The 15843-nt window shown below is 41.6% G+C and overlaps 1 protein-coding gene across 2 annotated transcripts in view; it reads left to right on the top strand.

Moving 5' to 3' along the window:
* The window catches only part of prex1 (phosphatidylinositol-3,4,5-trisphosphate-dependent Rac exchange factor 1), a 145463-nt gene that overhangs the window by 105311 nt on the left and 24309 nt on the right, over positions 1–15843 (top strand). For both annotated transcript variants that reach the window (XM_069179353.1, XM_069179352.1), the window contains exons 18-24: positions 2207–2355; positions 4172–4257; positions 8299–8438; positions 9197–9314; positions 11415–11596; positions 12135–12296; positions 13872–14082. In XM_069179353.1, the coding sequence (XP_069035454.1) occupies positions 2207–2355; positions 4172–4257; positions 8299–8438; positions 9197–9314; positions 11415–11596; positions 12135–12296; positions 13872–14082 (1048 nt within the window). The remainder of the gene's footprint in view (positions 1–2206; positions 2356–4171; positions 4258–8298; positions 8439–9196; positions 9315–11414; positions 11597–12134; positions 12297–13871; positions 14083–15843) is intronic.

Here is a 15843-nt window from a genome sequence, read left to right as displayed (position 1 = left end):
CCCGTTCAACAAAACCCACACTGTCCTACTGAGACAAGTTCTGTCTTTTAAAGGGACTGCTGAATGGAAGCCCTGGTTGAAAGGCCATGAAGCTTAAAGAAGAACAGAGCAGAATACTAAATGGCTCCCTCAGAAAGCCACAAGTTGTTTTCTAAGGGCCATCCTCTAGGCAGCTAAAGCGACATACAGCAACAACAGATAAGCATGAAAGGAGGAAAGGAGTGAGATGCTGAGGCCGGATAAAGCAAAACAAGGCATTCATTATCTTTTCTTCAGGTCAAGATACTCCATCTCCCCAAGCCAGGCACTTTATCATGATGCCACAGTTTGTGCCTTAGCGTACACAAAGAGCTATAGTCCTTTGCCAGCTTTTCATAAAATGATCATGTGAAATGTCATGACATTAAGGTCTGTGATGTCCCAAAATCCTAAAGACTTAGTGTTTAGTGTAGCAGCTCTAGGCTTTTAGTCTCATTTAAATGGAGATGCTTAGTAGAATTGAGCAACACAATTCAAAATTGCAGTGCAAATCAATAGGTACTCCACCAAGGATGAATCTGGAATTTCTGGGCAGACCTACAAATACATTTTTCTGTTTGGAGGGCTTCATGAAATTGTGGACTTATACCAGAACAGCAGGTATAGTTCCTTTTCTACTGGCACAATGAGCTTATTGATTATCACAAGCTAACAACAACCACAGCACATCCGCGCCAGGAGAAGGAAGGTCAGACAGTGAACCTCGGCAGCTTTCCTGCTGGTCTGTTCATGCAGCCTCAGGTTCATCAGGGATTCTAATCTCATCACCGACAGAGGAGAATATTGTAGGCTTGAAATTTGAAACTGTTCAATCTGCTCATCCCTTTTTGTGGTCTCCTAGGCTTTGTTGATTGGTACTCCTGTGCTCTTTCCGGCATTGCAAATAACTATCCAACTCAGGGCTCTCTTGGTTAATGACTATATCTGTTATCCAGGAACAGACAAGCATATAAACTTGAGCTGGAGGCGTTTGATTTTTCTACAGACGAAGGAGCTGCATTAACACCCAAACTGTTTTTTGTAAAGACGCAAAACCTGTAATTCAAGCGCACATGTAACACATGTCTTCTGTCTGCAACAGTGAACATGGCAATTTTGTCCACAAGTGATGAAACCCGCTACTTTCTTTTATTTAGCTGTCTTGTTTTATCACCTCAACCATCACTCAAACATCTCCCAACCTGTCTCACACCTCAGCTTCTGCTGTTTCGCGACTGTTTTGAAGACAGGGCGAGAATAGGGTAGAATAAGAATAAGGACCTCCGAGTCAAGCAGTGAATGTAGTGTTTTGACAGTATATTGTGCAGAAATTCAGTTTGTCTCACTTTTACTTTATGAATCAACCCCCCAGACTTTGTTGCTTAGAAATTGAATTTTATAACTATTCTCAAGGGTTTAAAAATTTAAAACAATTAGGATTTGCTTTCTGTTTTTTATCCCTTGTGAATATTGGATGACAGTTTAGAGTGGGGCAGTCAGAGGGAATGTTCAGGGTGCTGTACTGTGATTGTATTGTGATGGAATCTGCTCCAGCTACAGACTGATGGAGGGAAATGTATGGAGCTTAATAACTAAATTGTAAAGCAGATGGTAGCAAATTGCACCGACTCCCAAGCAAGTCATCTGTCATGTCATGCGTGTCCTAGCAACTTTGACAAGTAACTGTATATTAAGTGTGATCTATAAATACAGCATGCTCTTGATTCCATCTGTCCACATATTTTACACACTTATCTTAATATTGCTCTGACAGAGACTGAATGGCCTTTTTCACATAACCGTTCATTATTAATCGCTGTTGCAGTGGCCTTTCCTCAGCTTTGACTAATTTACAAGGATGAAGTGGAATTTGTGGCTCAATGTAGATCAACATTTCTGGAGGGCCACTGTCAGCGTCACACGGCTTGGAAAATTTGGCAATGTTTTACACAAGCATGTGAAACGGATTTGAAATATGCAACCAATCCTTAAGACATGCATAGTGGGGATAAACTATGTAAAATGTTTAAAGGCATGAAACGGCATTCAGATGTTTTCAGAAGATGGTCAGATTTACTGTACATGGCGCTTCAGCAAACATGTAAATGTTTTACAGTGCCTTGCAGCATGTAGATTTCTCTCACTGCTTTTCACTGTTCTTAACCGCTGCTCATCGCCCCGTGTTCAGACTGCAGGTCTGCAGGTGGGCAGGAAGATTCTCACCATCAACGAGGACTTGGTGTTCCTGAGGCCCTTCCAGGAGGTGGAGACCATGATAAACCAGTCCTTCTGCATCCGGCGCTCCCTCAGGCTGCTGGTGGCTGCGAAGGCAAAAGAGTGAGTCTCAGAGGGAGGGGGGGGCACCTTTCAGCGGCAGGCCCGCTCACAGGCCCCGACCGAGAGAACAAAAGATCACAGCGTGGCAACCCCACACGCACTCTTCCCAACAGCATGTAGAGTCCTACAGAAGTCAAGGACTTGACTTGACATTTAGGTGAACGTTCAAATGTTAGAGCTGTAGTGGCTGCCGTTCGGTCCCAGGCCAGATTGAGCTGGTAACTGGTGCTTTTTCATTTGCTGCAATGGAAGCTGACCGCAGGCCGACACCATAACGCAGGCAGGAAGGAGGACCGTCGTGTGATTTAAACTGAGGTTCTCAACCTACATGATACTCGTCTGGGTTCTAGAGAATGACAGCAAAATAAGCGACTCTAGTTAAACAAAGAAAACCAGACTTCTGTCACATGACACCCGTTTCCGCTGTGTTTCTGGTTAGCAGACTTCCACTTTAATCTGTTTTAGGTCTGAGCCCACACATCTCTTTTATATGACCCTCGTTTTTGTTATTATTTTGTAACAATGGTCCGGATCAGCTAGAGGTCTCCAAATAATATGTCCATCTGCTCCGTGCGGAACCTGTATCTGAAATGTCTGGTCTTTTACCACAGATAGATAGCAGACGGGATAAGAAAAAGCTTTGTATATACAGTACAGGTACATATGTACTGGGTATTCAATTTTTGTTCCAAACGATTTCCAGATGAATTAGTTTAACAAATAACTTGCTTAATTGATCACAGTTAATATGCTACTCTTCAGGAGCAAGGCTGGAGACCCCTGATATACATACAATGCATATCGAAAGTCTACACAACCTTTTTAAAGTAACACCTTTCGTAGCCTAAGAGCCTAAATCAAGACGCATTAAATCAGATTTTATTTGACCTTTATTTACACTTTGTAACACACAACCTCCAAGTGAAAACAATGCTTAACAATTCTTGAAAATAATTACAAATGAAAACCTAGAAAAATGGCACTGTATATGACCTGTAATACCACCAATACAGCACTGGAAATAATTATAGAAACAGTGAGTATATAATGCAAAGTACAGATGAAATGTGCTTTTATAATCATTTATAATAATGCTGTGTTGTCTTGGCATGGAACAATTTGACTTTCCCTGACAACCAATAAAATATCTAAAAATATAGACGATAATAGGATTGCACAGTCTGAAACATCCTACCATCTGAAGTTTTACTCAGCACTGTATGTGAGACTCTGAGACATAGACATTGTTCATTAATATTTGTATCTGTCAAACTAAAAGGGATCAAAATGTACAGTTTTCTTAGATAAAAGCCGCTTTTATCCAGCGGTAATTATTTAAAACATGGGTCCACCAAGGTACAGACATGTTCTATGTGGTATTTATTTCTAATTGCTGTTTGCAGAAGTGACAGCTATACCAAGAAAACATTAGCTCAGTTCCTGTTCAGCTATTTTATATATTTATTCAGCATGTGGGAGTCATGTGTAGTTTGCATGTGGTCACTTCTGAGAAAGCTTTAAAAAGTATACCACATTGTGACCCTGTGTCTGTCAGTTTTAATATACAGCTGATTTAATACAGTATCTCATCCTAATCTGAGGGACTCATCCACTCAGCCAGTGATTCAGGGTAGAATAAGTGTAGTGTTTTAACCCACAATTTGGAGGGAGCCGAAGCAGGAACAAATGTCATCTGGCTGTGTAAAACCAGGGAGAGAAATGCCTGGTGTGTGCTTTATGTTAACTGTTACACTTAAGGTTTCTGCAATCTCTGCTTCTCCTTAGATGTCTAAGTTTTTTATGGATTGTTTTTTAGGATCGTCAAAATCTCAGACTGCCCAGATGCCCTTTCCTTTAAAATCCGAGGGGCCTGTCCGCCGCACGTCCATGCTGTGAGGAAAGGTACAGATCCTACTTTTCCCCTGGAAAATCATGTACACAGAGGGAGGGAGTTAACTTTAGTTACAACTGTATGATGTTATGGTTGTGCAATTTTATTTTTCACATTTAAACATCTGATCTTCCTTCCTCGTTCTGTAGACTTCCAGATATTGCAAACTGGTCCTCTTCTCGTCCAAGAAAAGATTCTCGTCCATGAAAAACAGGCGGCACTGTACATATTATGAGGGGGTGACTGAGTCACGGGTGTGTGTTTGAGAGATGGAAATGTTACAGCAATGTATTTTCTTCTGCCTCAGGGCTGGCTCTGCAGATATGATTATTTTCGTAATGTGGAATCCTCAGTGGACCTTTGGGGAATCAGACAGCATAGTGAGCAGAACGTGTCTCTCTGCAGCCTTTTAAGTACCTGAGCCTTTTCCTATCAGGGCATTTTGTTCTGAAGCCTACAGGGAAACATTATTTTCAAAAAGCTGCAGCAGCATCTATGCATGTTCCTATTTGCTGATTTGCCACTTCCCGATGTTATTTTCTGTAAGGTTTGCTTTAGGGCAAAGAGATCTCAGGGGACGGCTGAGACCATAATGGTTTTCATCACAGGAAAGTGATCAGAAAAACATGAATTTCATGGAAATTCAGGAGGATCAGTGGGTCAGCTATAGTGTTTGCAAATTGGTAAAGCAGCGTTGTAGCAGCATTAACTTGATATGGTGATGCGTTGAGTGGTGCAATGAAGAAACATGCCTGCAGGACATACTGTATAGTATGCATCCCACGTTTGTTTGCTGTAGATTAACTGGAACCATACTTCAGTTAAGTTTTATGATGGACCTGAGCTCTTTATTGGCTGTCTGGGGAGGAGGGTGGCACGGGACCCAGCAGTGCGTCCGCAGCTGCTGTTGGTTGGTGCCCTTGGCTGCGTCTGTGATTCCCTTGCTGAGGTACAGGCGTGGCACAGGCGTGGCACAGGCGTGGCGGAGCCCGTGGGTGATCTGGAGCAAGCTGGGCCTCGCTGCCTCTCACGCTGCTTTCAAAAAAGAATGTTGCTTTCAACATCGAAGCATTCAGCTCTTTGACGTCCGTGCGCCACTGTAAGTTATGATGTGCCTTTGAAGTCTGGGAGTCAAGCAGGGTGTTGCTCAGTAGCATCTGCTTGTTTTATTACCAGATACTGAACTCCTGCTCTCGCATGATTACCTACACCTTCTGAAACAGTCCTGAACTAATGCACTCCAGAAGACAGCCCGGGTGGATACCTGTTTTTTACAGAAATTATTTGCTAGGTGTGAATGGAGGGCTTCCTTGAGCTACATTAGTAGCATCAGTGGGTTTGGCTTCAGAGTGGAGTTGTCTTGGTTTTATCTGCTGTGGCAAAGTTTGTAATCCCCTTTCGATAACGTGGGCAATTCAGGAGGTTTCAGTTACAAATAAAACGTGATTACACGGTAGGGAAAATAGATCTGAAACTATTAGTAATACAAGAGCCAGCTTTTAGTCAGCCAGAGCTTTTCAAATTACTTGAGCTTTCGATGTCAGTCTAGTCAGGTCATATCGGAATCCTCTGATAAGGCACAGTAAAAATTTTTTTTCTTTCTCTTTGTGATTCAATACATATAAAAATCATTCTGCTTTCTCTTTAGATCGGGTGTTAGGAAAATTAGTCCATTTTTGAGTGTTGTGGGTCTTTGCAGCCTGTGAACAACATTGAAGTTTGCATTAGTAAAGCCAGTGTAATATTTTACAGGCAGAACCTCAGGCAGCATCATGCACAGCAACGGACTGTGATTTATCAAATAACATCTGTATGGATTGGTAAATCTATTTAGTGGTGCATGGGTGACAGTGTGCTTTTAATTTTGAAACCTGGAAAGGATGATTGATTTCTTATCAAATCCATATGCCACTTGTCTTTAAATGTTTTATCTGGTTTGAAGAAATTTCTTTACTACAAAAAGGGCCCAGATGAGATTTATGGGCATACTTCACATGAACTTGCAAAAGCTGTTTCCAAATGTGTAGAACAGCTGGAGTACAAAAATACCTGATAGCCGTTTCTTAAGCCCACTGGATCCGAGACCACATCTGAAAGGTACACAGAGAAACCATCCGAAGATATGCTGAAGGTTTCACCCATTCTGTGGCCTTGGAAATGTGTTTCAGGGGTGTGTTCCCTTTGATGAAATGTTGTTTCTGAGGGAAGTCTTTGAAGAGCCTGTTTCCATTTGATCATCTGCTCTTTCACTTAGAAGGAGTGATATTGAGTTACTCAGTGTTTTAGATCTAATTGGCCAAAGCAGAAAAACAAACAAACAAATGAACACAAAACAATTAATGTGGCTAAAAGTAGCCACTTTAAAGTTTATCACCCAGAAGATTAAAGCCACATATTTTGAGTTTGAGGATACTGAACTGAAGGAGTGCTTCCAGCCTCTGTCCTAACCTTTAACCCCTTCTAAAGGAGTAGTTGAGAAAGTGAGTCAGATTGTCTGAGCAGTGCTTAGACGGTTGGAAAGATTTTATTGTTTCCTTTTCCTGAAAGACCATTTAAAAAGGGTCCAGGTATTAATCCCAACCATTGAAAATACACACAAATAACCAGATTATTATTATAGGTCAGGTGGGTAGCTGCGTCAGCATGGGTAGGCTGCAAAGGAACAAGTAATAGGTTTATTCCATGCTGAAAAAAAGAAGAAAGAAAACACAACGTTTTGGCCGTACACCTGAAGAAGGCTCCACGGCCAAAACGTTGTGTTTTCTTTCTTCTTTTTTTCAGCATGGAATAAACCTATTACAGATTATTATTATTATCATCATCAAACACATCAATTTATTATGAAGACATGCATGGCTTTAAGTTCTGGGATTCAGCTAATAAACAGCACTCTCTTAACATACAACGATCAACATTGCTCAGCATTGCTCCTTTGAATCTCAGGTTTTGTTTACATGAGCCTTTGATGAAGAGAGACCTGCTTCTCAAGTACTTGAAGCTGCTTGTAGCCCACAGACATAGAACAAGCTACTTCCACTTAGATTAAACTTCAGTGACCCAGGCCTCACTGGGACAAGTGGATTAAAAATGAATGGATAGCTGCTTTCTATTTAACACCTACGAGCTTCTGATAAAAATAATGATTGCATTTTTTTTAAATATGCTTAAATGAATGAAATCCTTATCTGAAAAATGTTTGAAATTATTATGTGTTTTAGGGCTTATGTGCCACATCTGAAGCCAGCCCCTAATAGGGGGGTTTAGATAAGGATGTTTGTGCTCTTACTAGGGACCTTCCTGTCAGATTTTGTTTTTAGAAGATACAATCTGTGGACTTTCAACAGGCGCCTCAACTCCAAAAGTCACAGTATTCAAAAATAGCAAATGGGATTTCATGCGATTTTTGATCCTTTCCGTTTTTTAATCATGTACCGTTGTTTTGGAGCTGCAGCAAAATGATGAAAGCCATCACAAACAATGCATGGGAATTTGTGACATCCACAGTAAGCGATGACACATATGTCAAGTAAATTACTCGATATCTTCAAGTATGTGAATGTCAGGGGAGATCAGACTTAAACCAGTGAAGATAAAGTTTTTAAAATGTCATTTAAATGAAAATTTAGTTAATTCTGCTTTGGTGAAATCAAAACTTTGGTGATAGATCAGGGGTCGTTTATTACTTCTTTATAATAGCAGGGTTCAAATCCTCTACTATGAACAAAAAAACATTGCAAACAAGAATTGCTGGTTTAGCATGACTAGTTGTTAGGAGGGCTTTGTTGATTAGCTCTTGATGGATCTCTGGTATGTAAGCAAAAATTGCCTCTTTATTTCAGTATTCAGCACACGTTCCTCACCCTCTTATGTTCGTTCTTAGTTTTTTTTTATTTAGCCCTAGTGAATCATTTTTTCAGGTAATAAATAAATCTGAAAATAGGGGTTTGTGTGAAATACCCTCCCTCTGTCGCCAGGTTTTTTGGTTTTGTTGCTTTTGTTATTTTATTTTTACAGCCACTGTACTAATCAGATGTGTAATTTTTCTGTCGCAGGTTCGAGCGCCGCTGCAGCAGGCCTCCAGCCTGGACAGTGCATTCTCAAGGTCAACGGCAGCAACGTCAACAACGACAGCTACCTGCAGGTTCTGGAGCACTTTTCAGCTCATCAGGCCAACCAGGAGCAGCAGGAGCTGGTGAGACTTTCGCATTCGCTTCCACCTGAGGCATTACAGTGACCTCACTGGCTCCTGGCTCCAGGGGGCTGGCCCTTTTTTGTACAGGAGAGCCTGCTGGCTCACCAGGCTAGAGCTCTTCCCATTGCCTGCAGTGTTCAGCAGACTGAGCCTTCTTCCAGAGTGGAACGCTGGTCCATTGTCATGCAGCTGTCCAATTATCCAGAGCAGTGGAGCAAAGTAACTTGTTCAAGTGATGCAATGCAGTGGTGTAGGACACAAGTCCAACAAATGAGCTGAGTGACCTCCTCTTTTTTGTAACCTTCCCTATGTTCCTAAGAGCCCTAAGATGAAGAATCTAGAGCTCTGACCTCCGATACTACATGTTTCCCATATTGGGATGTGTGGATCAGGTAGTTGAACTGAAATGGTGACAGTGACAGCATCAGCATCAACCCTTTGCACCAAATTCACACATCCGCTTCCTTTAGGATGCTCTTGCATCCTGTTGGGAATGGAGAGACAGTTATTTCAGAAACCCTGCTGCCTCTTGAAAGTCATTGTTTGTTTGGAGATGTGATCCACATTAAATAAAAATGCCCCGTATTTCTTATACATGTACAGTAACATCACCAAGATCCTTACGTCATCTGACAGAGTTTGCTCGTTGAATTGCCCTGTTGGATTTAGAGTCTACCGTTATTCGTCTGCTTACATTGTAAGAGAAGTTGCCATATCTTGTCAGTACTAACTATGCCCTCTGTGAACTGTTGTCTCAGGGCCTGACTCAGTGGGTGTACAGAACATTTGAAGACGCAGAAGAAGAGAGATCCTTAAGACCAAACATATCTGAGATTGGAGCTGATATTGAGGGAGATGACAGCATGCAAGGGGCAGGTATGTAGCTGCACATGGCTCTTGTCAGTTAATGTATAAGATTAATGACAAGACTAATGATCTTCATCAGCCACCACTCCTTTAATGTGACCTGAGATCAAACTGGTGAGGAGCAGAGAGTTAAATTCAGTGATACATGGCAGAAGGTGAATAACATTACTACTTAGGACAATTGCCTTTTAAACAGCGAGCTTTTAAAAATCTTAAACATCCTCTGCAAACAACTTCACAGTTAAAGGGAAACAATTAATTGCTTTGACTAGAAGGGTAGTGAATGTGGCACAGAAATACCTTGTTGCAAACTAAATGTCTCTTGAGCAATATGGGTCATCGGCAAAGTCTTCCAGCAACAGTTTTGGTTGAGGGAATGATTGCAAAATTAAAGTGCAGTTAAAATTGATTCAGCAAGTGAGGATTGGAAGACCTCTGCTGGCTTTTCTTATTGTTGACTGAAATGTCTCCCAGAATTTCAGAGAGCTCATTCATCAGCCGTTTAAGGCTTCTTAAGCTATTAGCACCAGGACCACTGCTGGGAGGCTTTGAAAGGCCTAATGGAATGTGTATTCCCCAGAGCAGACGGGGGAGTGGAGGACATATGCAAAGACAAAACATTTCTGCAAGGGGGGAAAGCTGGACCTGTAAAACATGATCTCTTCACAGAACTGTTTTGTGCTCTAATGAGCTCTAAAGGACACATTGAAGTCAGTGTAACATGAAAAGAAGGGCTACATCCTTTTCAGAGCAGAGAAGTGAGGGATCAAAAGGCTGTTGAAAAGAGGGCAGCTGGGCGTCAACAGAGGTCAAATTTTCACAAAATTAGGAATTTTAAGAAAGGAGAAAATCTGTATTTTCTGTTTGTCCAGGAATATGGGTTTTTGGTCTGATCCCTGTATTGTAGAAGAGGTGGGAACATGAATGAATGGAAATTGTTCCCTTTTATTGCATTGCCATGAGAGTACAAATTGAATCAGACACTCGGGTGATTGACCGTCAGAGCTTCTGAAGTCAAATCACAAATTTAGATTATGTCTAAAATAAAACATCGAACAAAGACTTAACTGAACATTAATTAATCAGAAGTGCAATTCTGCAGTTCTTTACTTATATGTCACTAAATGTAAAAGCCAATGTTTTGCTTTTACTTAGCTATAAACTTGTGTACCACTATTCCGATGGATAGGCTATGGTACAAATTCAAACGTTTCATCGGCTGTTGTGCTTTCCTATCTGCCTTCAAGAGTTTTGGTAAGAGATAAATATAAATCACTTTTCTCAAGTGCACAACCTTCAGAATGAAATCACAAGGATGCAGCTTTATTTTCTACAAGCAGGCTAGAAGTTAGTGGTCAGAGATACTGAATGGTCTTAGCCTGATCTGTTTTTAGCCATCGTCTAAGTGTTCCAGACAAGAAGGACTGTGAAATAGAAATCCAATGAGAAATCCCTTGATCTTTTGGGAGAATCCCCACCCACCCCAAAACTGAATTTCTTTCTTCTTTTAAAATCTGATAACATTATTATTTCTGCACCCCAACTCCAAATACCTTTCTTGCAAGTTATTCCTGGATGAGTGTGTCCTTTGTCAAACCCCCCACCCCCAAAAAAACATGTTTATGGGATACAGTTAATCAGCTGGATGATCTGAAAAGCAAAATCGGTAAAGCCCTTGTGTGCACAGAGCCATTGGCCATGAGTTCACGTTTTGCGTGGAAGCTCAAGTGTGACTCACTCTCCACTGTGTTGCTTCATAAAGGAATTTTCAGTCTGGAAAAAAGAATAGTCTCATTTAGATATCTGTTCTTCAGATCCCTTCCATAAGCTTCCTGGGTTTCAGCATTATGAGATATGTGTCAGAATAAATAAAGGTTTTTTAATCACCAGTAGATGTGCCCGCTCAGAGGGCAGATTGAATTGAATCAAGTGTTGAGCCTTCCGATTGGTTAACGAGAGGAACACGAATGAGGTGTGTTAGACTTCAAACCAGCGCACCAGGGAAACACAGAAGGAAGACCTGGAGCTTCCAGGAGGCTGTCTTGCTTTTGTTGAGGTTGGTGTTCTCTGCCTCCCCATCACCTGTCGGTTTGCTGCCCTGTTGTCCAGACCTGCTGAGGGGGTCGGGGAAGCTGGCCTCCGCGGGCGACGCCCCCCTCGTCAGCCTGACAGTGGACAATGTGCAGCTGGAGCACGGCGTGGTCTACGAGTACACCAGCACCGCCGGCATCAAGAGCCACATCCTGGAGAAGATGGTGGAGCCCAAGGGCTGCTTCTGCCTCACTGCCAAGGTAGAGCCAGCCTCTGGCAGTCCCCAGCTCAAACTGTTTCCATCGCGTATTGAGTGGAATCATGGCACAGCTTGCCAGAGCAAAATAAAGCTATTAGTAACTTATCCTAACACATGTTTAGTTAAAATACATGCATAAATGAATAGCCAGGAGACAACGAACAGAGAAAAGACTGAGCTGAACTGATTATGTATGTACAAGAAGGATATTGCCTTTCCAGGACACAGTGTTATCCAATGTTTCTTAGCTATTTGATATAATCTGCCAAGAGAGCAAACCTCAACAGCATCTAAGACTTTGACTTTGTTTCCTGTTGCTGTTGGAATCTAATTATTGAGAAAAAACCTGCCTAGGAAACGAAAAGATATACTGAAGGCAGAGGGCTGGAAATGTCTGCTAGTAGTATGAATGATTCTTGGGACTCCGTTCCTGATGCTTTCTAAAGCGTGTCTGTGGAAAGATGCTCACTGTTAGAAAGTTTGACAACAGTAGGGCATTAACTGACTGTGTCCCTTTGCAAACACTTGGGATCTTTTAGATTCTGGAGGCGTTTGCCAGCGACGACAGCACCTTCGTGAAGAACTGCAGCCGGCTGATCTCCCTGAGTGACAAGGTGGTGTCCATGCCCCAGTACGAGTTCAGGAGCATCTGCGACACCAAGCTGGAGAGCATCCGCCGCCGAATCCTCAGCTACCAGCAGGTAACCCAGCCTTGTTCAGATACACACGAGGACAGGGCCATAAAACAGGCTGCAGCTGCCAAACAGCGCTGCTACGAGTACGGTAGCTGCATACGGAGCCACGTCTTCATTCTCTGAACCTTCCCTGGAACCTGAAGAGAGCAGATCTTTAGCCCATTCTTTTGAAGTGGAAAAATGAATTATGTCACCAGGCTATTTTCTAGACTCACGAACACTGTTTATTTGTACATTTAAGCAGCCAATTTATCCTACACATGCAAAGCAAGTTCTGTCATTGTTACTGGTCTGATGGAGTGGCCAGGGCTCTGGATTCATAGCTATGAGTTCAAATCCCAGGTGGGACACAGCTGTTGTGCCCTTGAGTGAGGTGCTCTGGTCAGCTTGTTTCATGGAAATGTTCAGCAGGTAGAAGTGTAGCTGGGTTTAGAGAGAAGTGTCAGCCAAACAAATGAATTAGAATGCAACAGACAATTAAATTGAGAAACCCTCTAGCAGACAAGCAGTTTGATTTGAATCAAAGGTAGCACTGCCACATTCTTGTGTCCAACTTCTGTTTAGCAGAAATTTGGTTCTTTTTTTAGAATCATATATAGCCATAACTTTTACAAAACAGAAAGTTTCTATGTGACTCATTTTAAAGTGAGCCCTTTTCTTCCTAAAGGGCATTTATTATTGGCATCTGTCAGCAGAAATATAATGAGTGCTTCTTTCAAATTGCCACCAAATCCAAACGAAATTAAATGTCCAGTGTGTATTTAACAGGCATTATCAATTTATGATTTTATGTATAATGCTATCCCATTCTGTTCATGATATAGTTTCAACATTACAAACTATAACCAGTTACTGATCTGGAAAAAGAATGTGCTGGCTTTTGTAAAGCAGACTGTGCTAGCATATTCGAAAGGAGCTGCCTATGTTATTAAATCCTCATTCTTAAAAAACGCAAGTGGAAGTTTCACTTGTTGCCCTATTTGGTAAAAACACAGATATTCCCAGTTATCATATCAGATAGGTGTAGAGGTATTACATTGAGTTATCACAAACATAAGGGCTTTTACTAAGTGGCTGAATGAAATAATTTACTAATGAATTAAATGACCTAACCAATAATAGGAATTGTTGCCCTAATACATGTGCATAAGCTTTAATTTGTTCATGAAGATCATCAGATTGTTTATAAGCAAGTCTGGGTCTTCACACAATTGGCTGTGTGGTGGCATCACCTATTGGATAAGTCTATGCAGGCAGGTTGCAGGTTCGAGTTCCTGCTACAGACACTGCTGTTGTACCTTGAGTGAGGGACTTTTCCCCAGTTGCTCCAGTCCGCCTAGCTGTATAAGTGGGGACCATTGCAGTACCCTGTCCCAAAGGGAGAGTCGCTTGGTCTCTAGTCTGAAACCAGGATGAGCCACTGTGGCTCTGGTATGGACTTCGGTCACTGGGCCTGTGCAATTTCACAAGTTGGCATGCATGCACTAGAGTATTATGATAACAGAAGGCCAACTCAGGGTTGGTGTCTTGACTTGTCTTTCTGAATACATCTCCGGTGTTTTCCCCCTTCTTGCTGCTCAGTTTGCCCAGGAACTGAAGAACAGAGCGTGGCCCATGTTCAAGCAAGCGACCAACACACCGCACCAGTTGGGGTGCATGGACTTCTGCCCGACCAACTGCCACATCAACCTGATGCAGGTCTCCTACCCCAAGAGCACCACCTCGGCAGGGAGGGCATTCAGCATCCGATTCGGGCGCAAGAATTCATTCTTTGGACTAGATCCGGATCAAGGTACAGTGAATTGCAGTGCTGCCCGCACGTTGCATAAATCTTCTGCTGGGCTGATTTTGAAGAAGGCCTGAAGACAGCTAGAAAACAAAACTTCCATTGTTTTTAGAACTTTAGTTCAAGAAATATTCAGTCCTTCCTAGAACAAATGTCTATATGTCCAATCTCTAAGATGGACTTAGACGAAACAATGTGAAGAGGAGCTGAGACTGAGACTCCAAATAGGGTCATTTCTAGACATATACTGTATAGAAGATGTGCAGTGGTGCCTGTTAGCCTGCTTTTAGTACAAAAATGCACTGACTATGCAGAAAAGGCTTTAGGGTTTTCACTGGATTTATGGAATAAACACATAACTGACTTTAAAAGTCCATTTAGTTTTCATCATCCTATCATCACAGGGGTGCGACTGTGGTGACTGGATGTCATTACCATCTACTTCATTAAACAATTACAATATTCAGCTGTTTCTGCAGTAATTAACGCATTTTGTCTATACTTCAGATAAAGGGATAATTCTATCTAATTACTCCCAGCAAAGCGTGCGTGTGATTTAGAAGTAGTAAGCTAGCAATTAAATCTCATGACTTTGCTTTTCGTCTTTCTTTAAATTTTTTGATGTGGGAGACATCTGCAAAGTATAGTACACTGACCGGCACTATTTTTGTAACGAAACAAGTGGCTTGTGACTTACTAAATCATTGAAGCATCTAGTTCCCCATGTTGCAGGGCTGAAATTAACTTGTGAGGAGAAGCAGAGACAGGTATGTCATGTTCAAATGGCTTCAGAGGAAAACAAGATCCTTTTCACTGTTGAGATGGTTTGTTGTTTGCCAATGTACAGACTGCAACAGAAACACACAGTGCTTAAAATTCACAGCAGGGCTTTTCTTGCTGTTTTGGAGAAAAGTCTGCTTTGGCAAAAAGCACGTTTTCTGTAGTTCTCATACAGCCGTGCTGATCTTATCGCTTATCAGGAATATTTTTAGTGTGGGTGATATGTGGTGGGAGAAAGCAAAAGACTACATTAAAATCCCCACAAAAAAAAAAAAGATTTCTCAACAGCTCTCAGTTGTGTTTATCTAGTGGATAAAGCACCTTGTTGTGCCTGTCTCAAGCTTTTCAATGCAATATTAAAGTTATAGAATTTCGTTCTGCATTGCAATATATTTTTCAAAGGAAAAAAAAAAGACAAATGTAGTATTTAATTCACCAGTCTTAAAACTCTCAAAAAGGGGTGTAAATCCCCTCTCGGCAGGTGCTGAAGAATTTCACCTGGCCTTTGTGTTTTTATGAATGGGGAACAACCTGGGGTCGTGTTACTGGAGGAGTGCTCTGTCTCCTCCGCTGTGGAGAAGGAGAGAAGAAAAAGACCACAAACTGGATTTCTTATGGTTACAAAAGAAAGGCCATTTATTTAAACATCTGGTTGGCAGCTTTGTCCAGTGAAAATGTTTAGCATGTTTTAGGTGTGCTGTCTGTTTATATGGTGGTGTACTTAGCCGCATATGCTTCTTAATCAGGCCTTATTTTACAGCTGTCTCAGAACACATTGAAAGGCTTGAGCTGCAAAATGATTCTTAAATACACTATGGTGCATTTGAGGAATTGTATACAGATTTAATTTTTTGTGGTCTTATAGACTGTATCGACAGCTGTCGAGGGAAAAGGGAGAACTTTCATCTTTTGGTTTCTTTTCCTTGTGGTACATAAAGCTACTAACTGTAGTACTCTTGATAGGGAAGGAAGATCACTGTTGTGAGT

Source organism: Lepisosteus oculatus, chromosome 16 (genome assembly GCF_040954835.1).
Source record: "Lepisosteus oculatus isolate fLepOcu1 chromosome 16, fLepOcu1.hap2, whole genome shotgun sequence".
In the NCBI taxonomy this organism is placed as follows: Eukaryota; Metazoa; Chordata; class Actinopteri; order Semionotiformes; family Lepisosteidae; genus Lepisosteus; species Lepisosteus oculatus.
The sequence above is the reverse complement of the archived record's forward strand: the minus strand, read 5'-3'. Positions and strand labels throughout refer to the sequence as shown.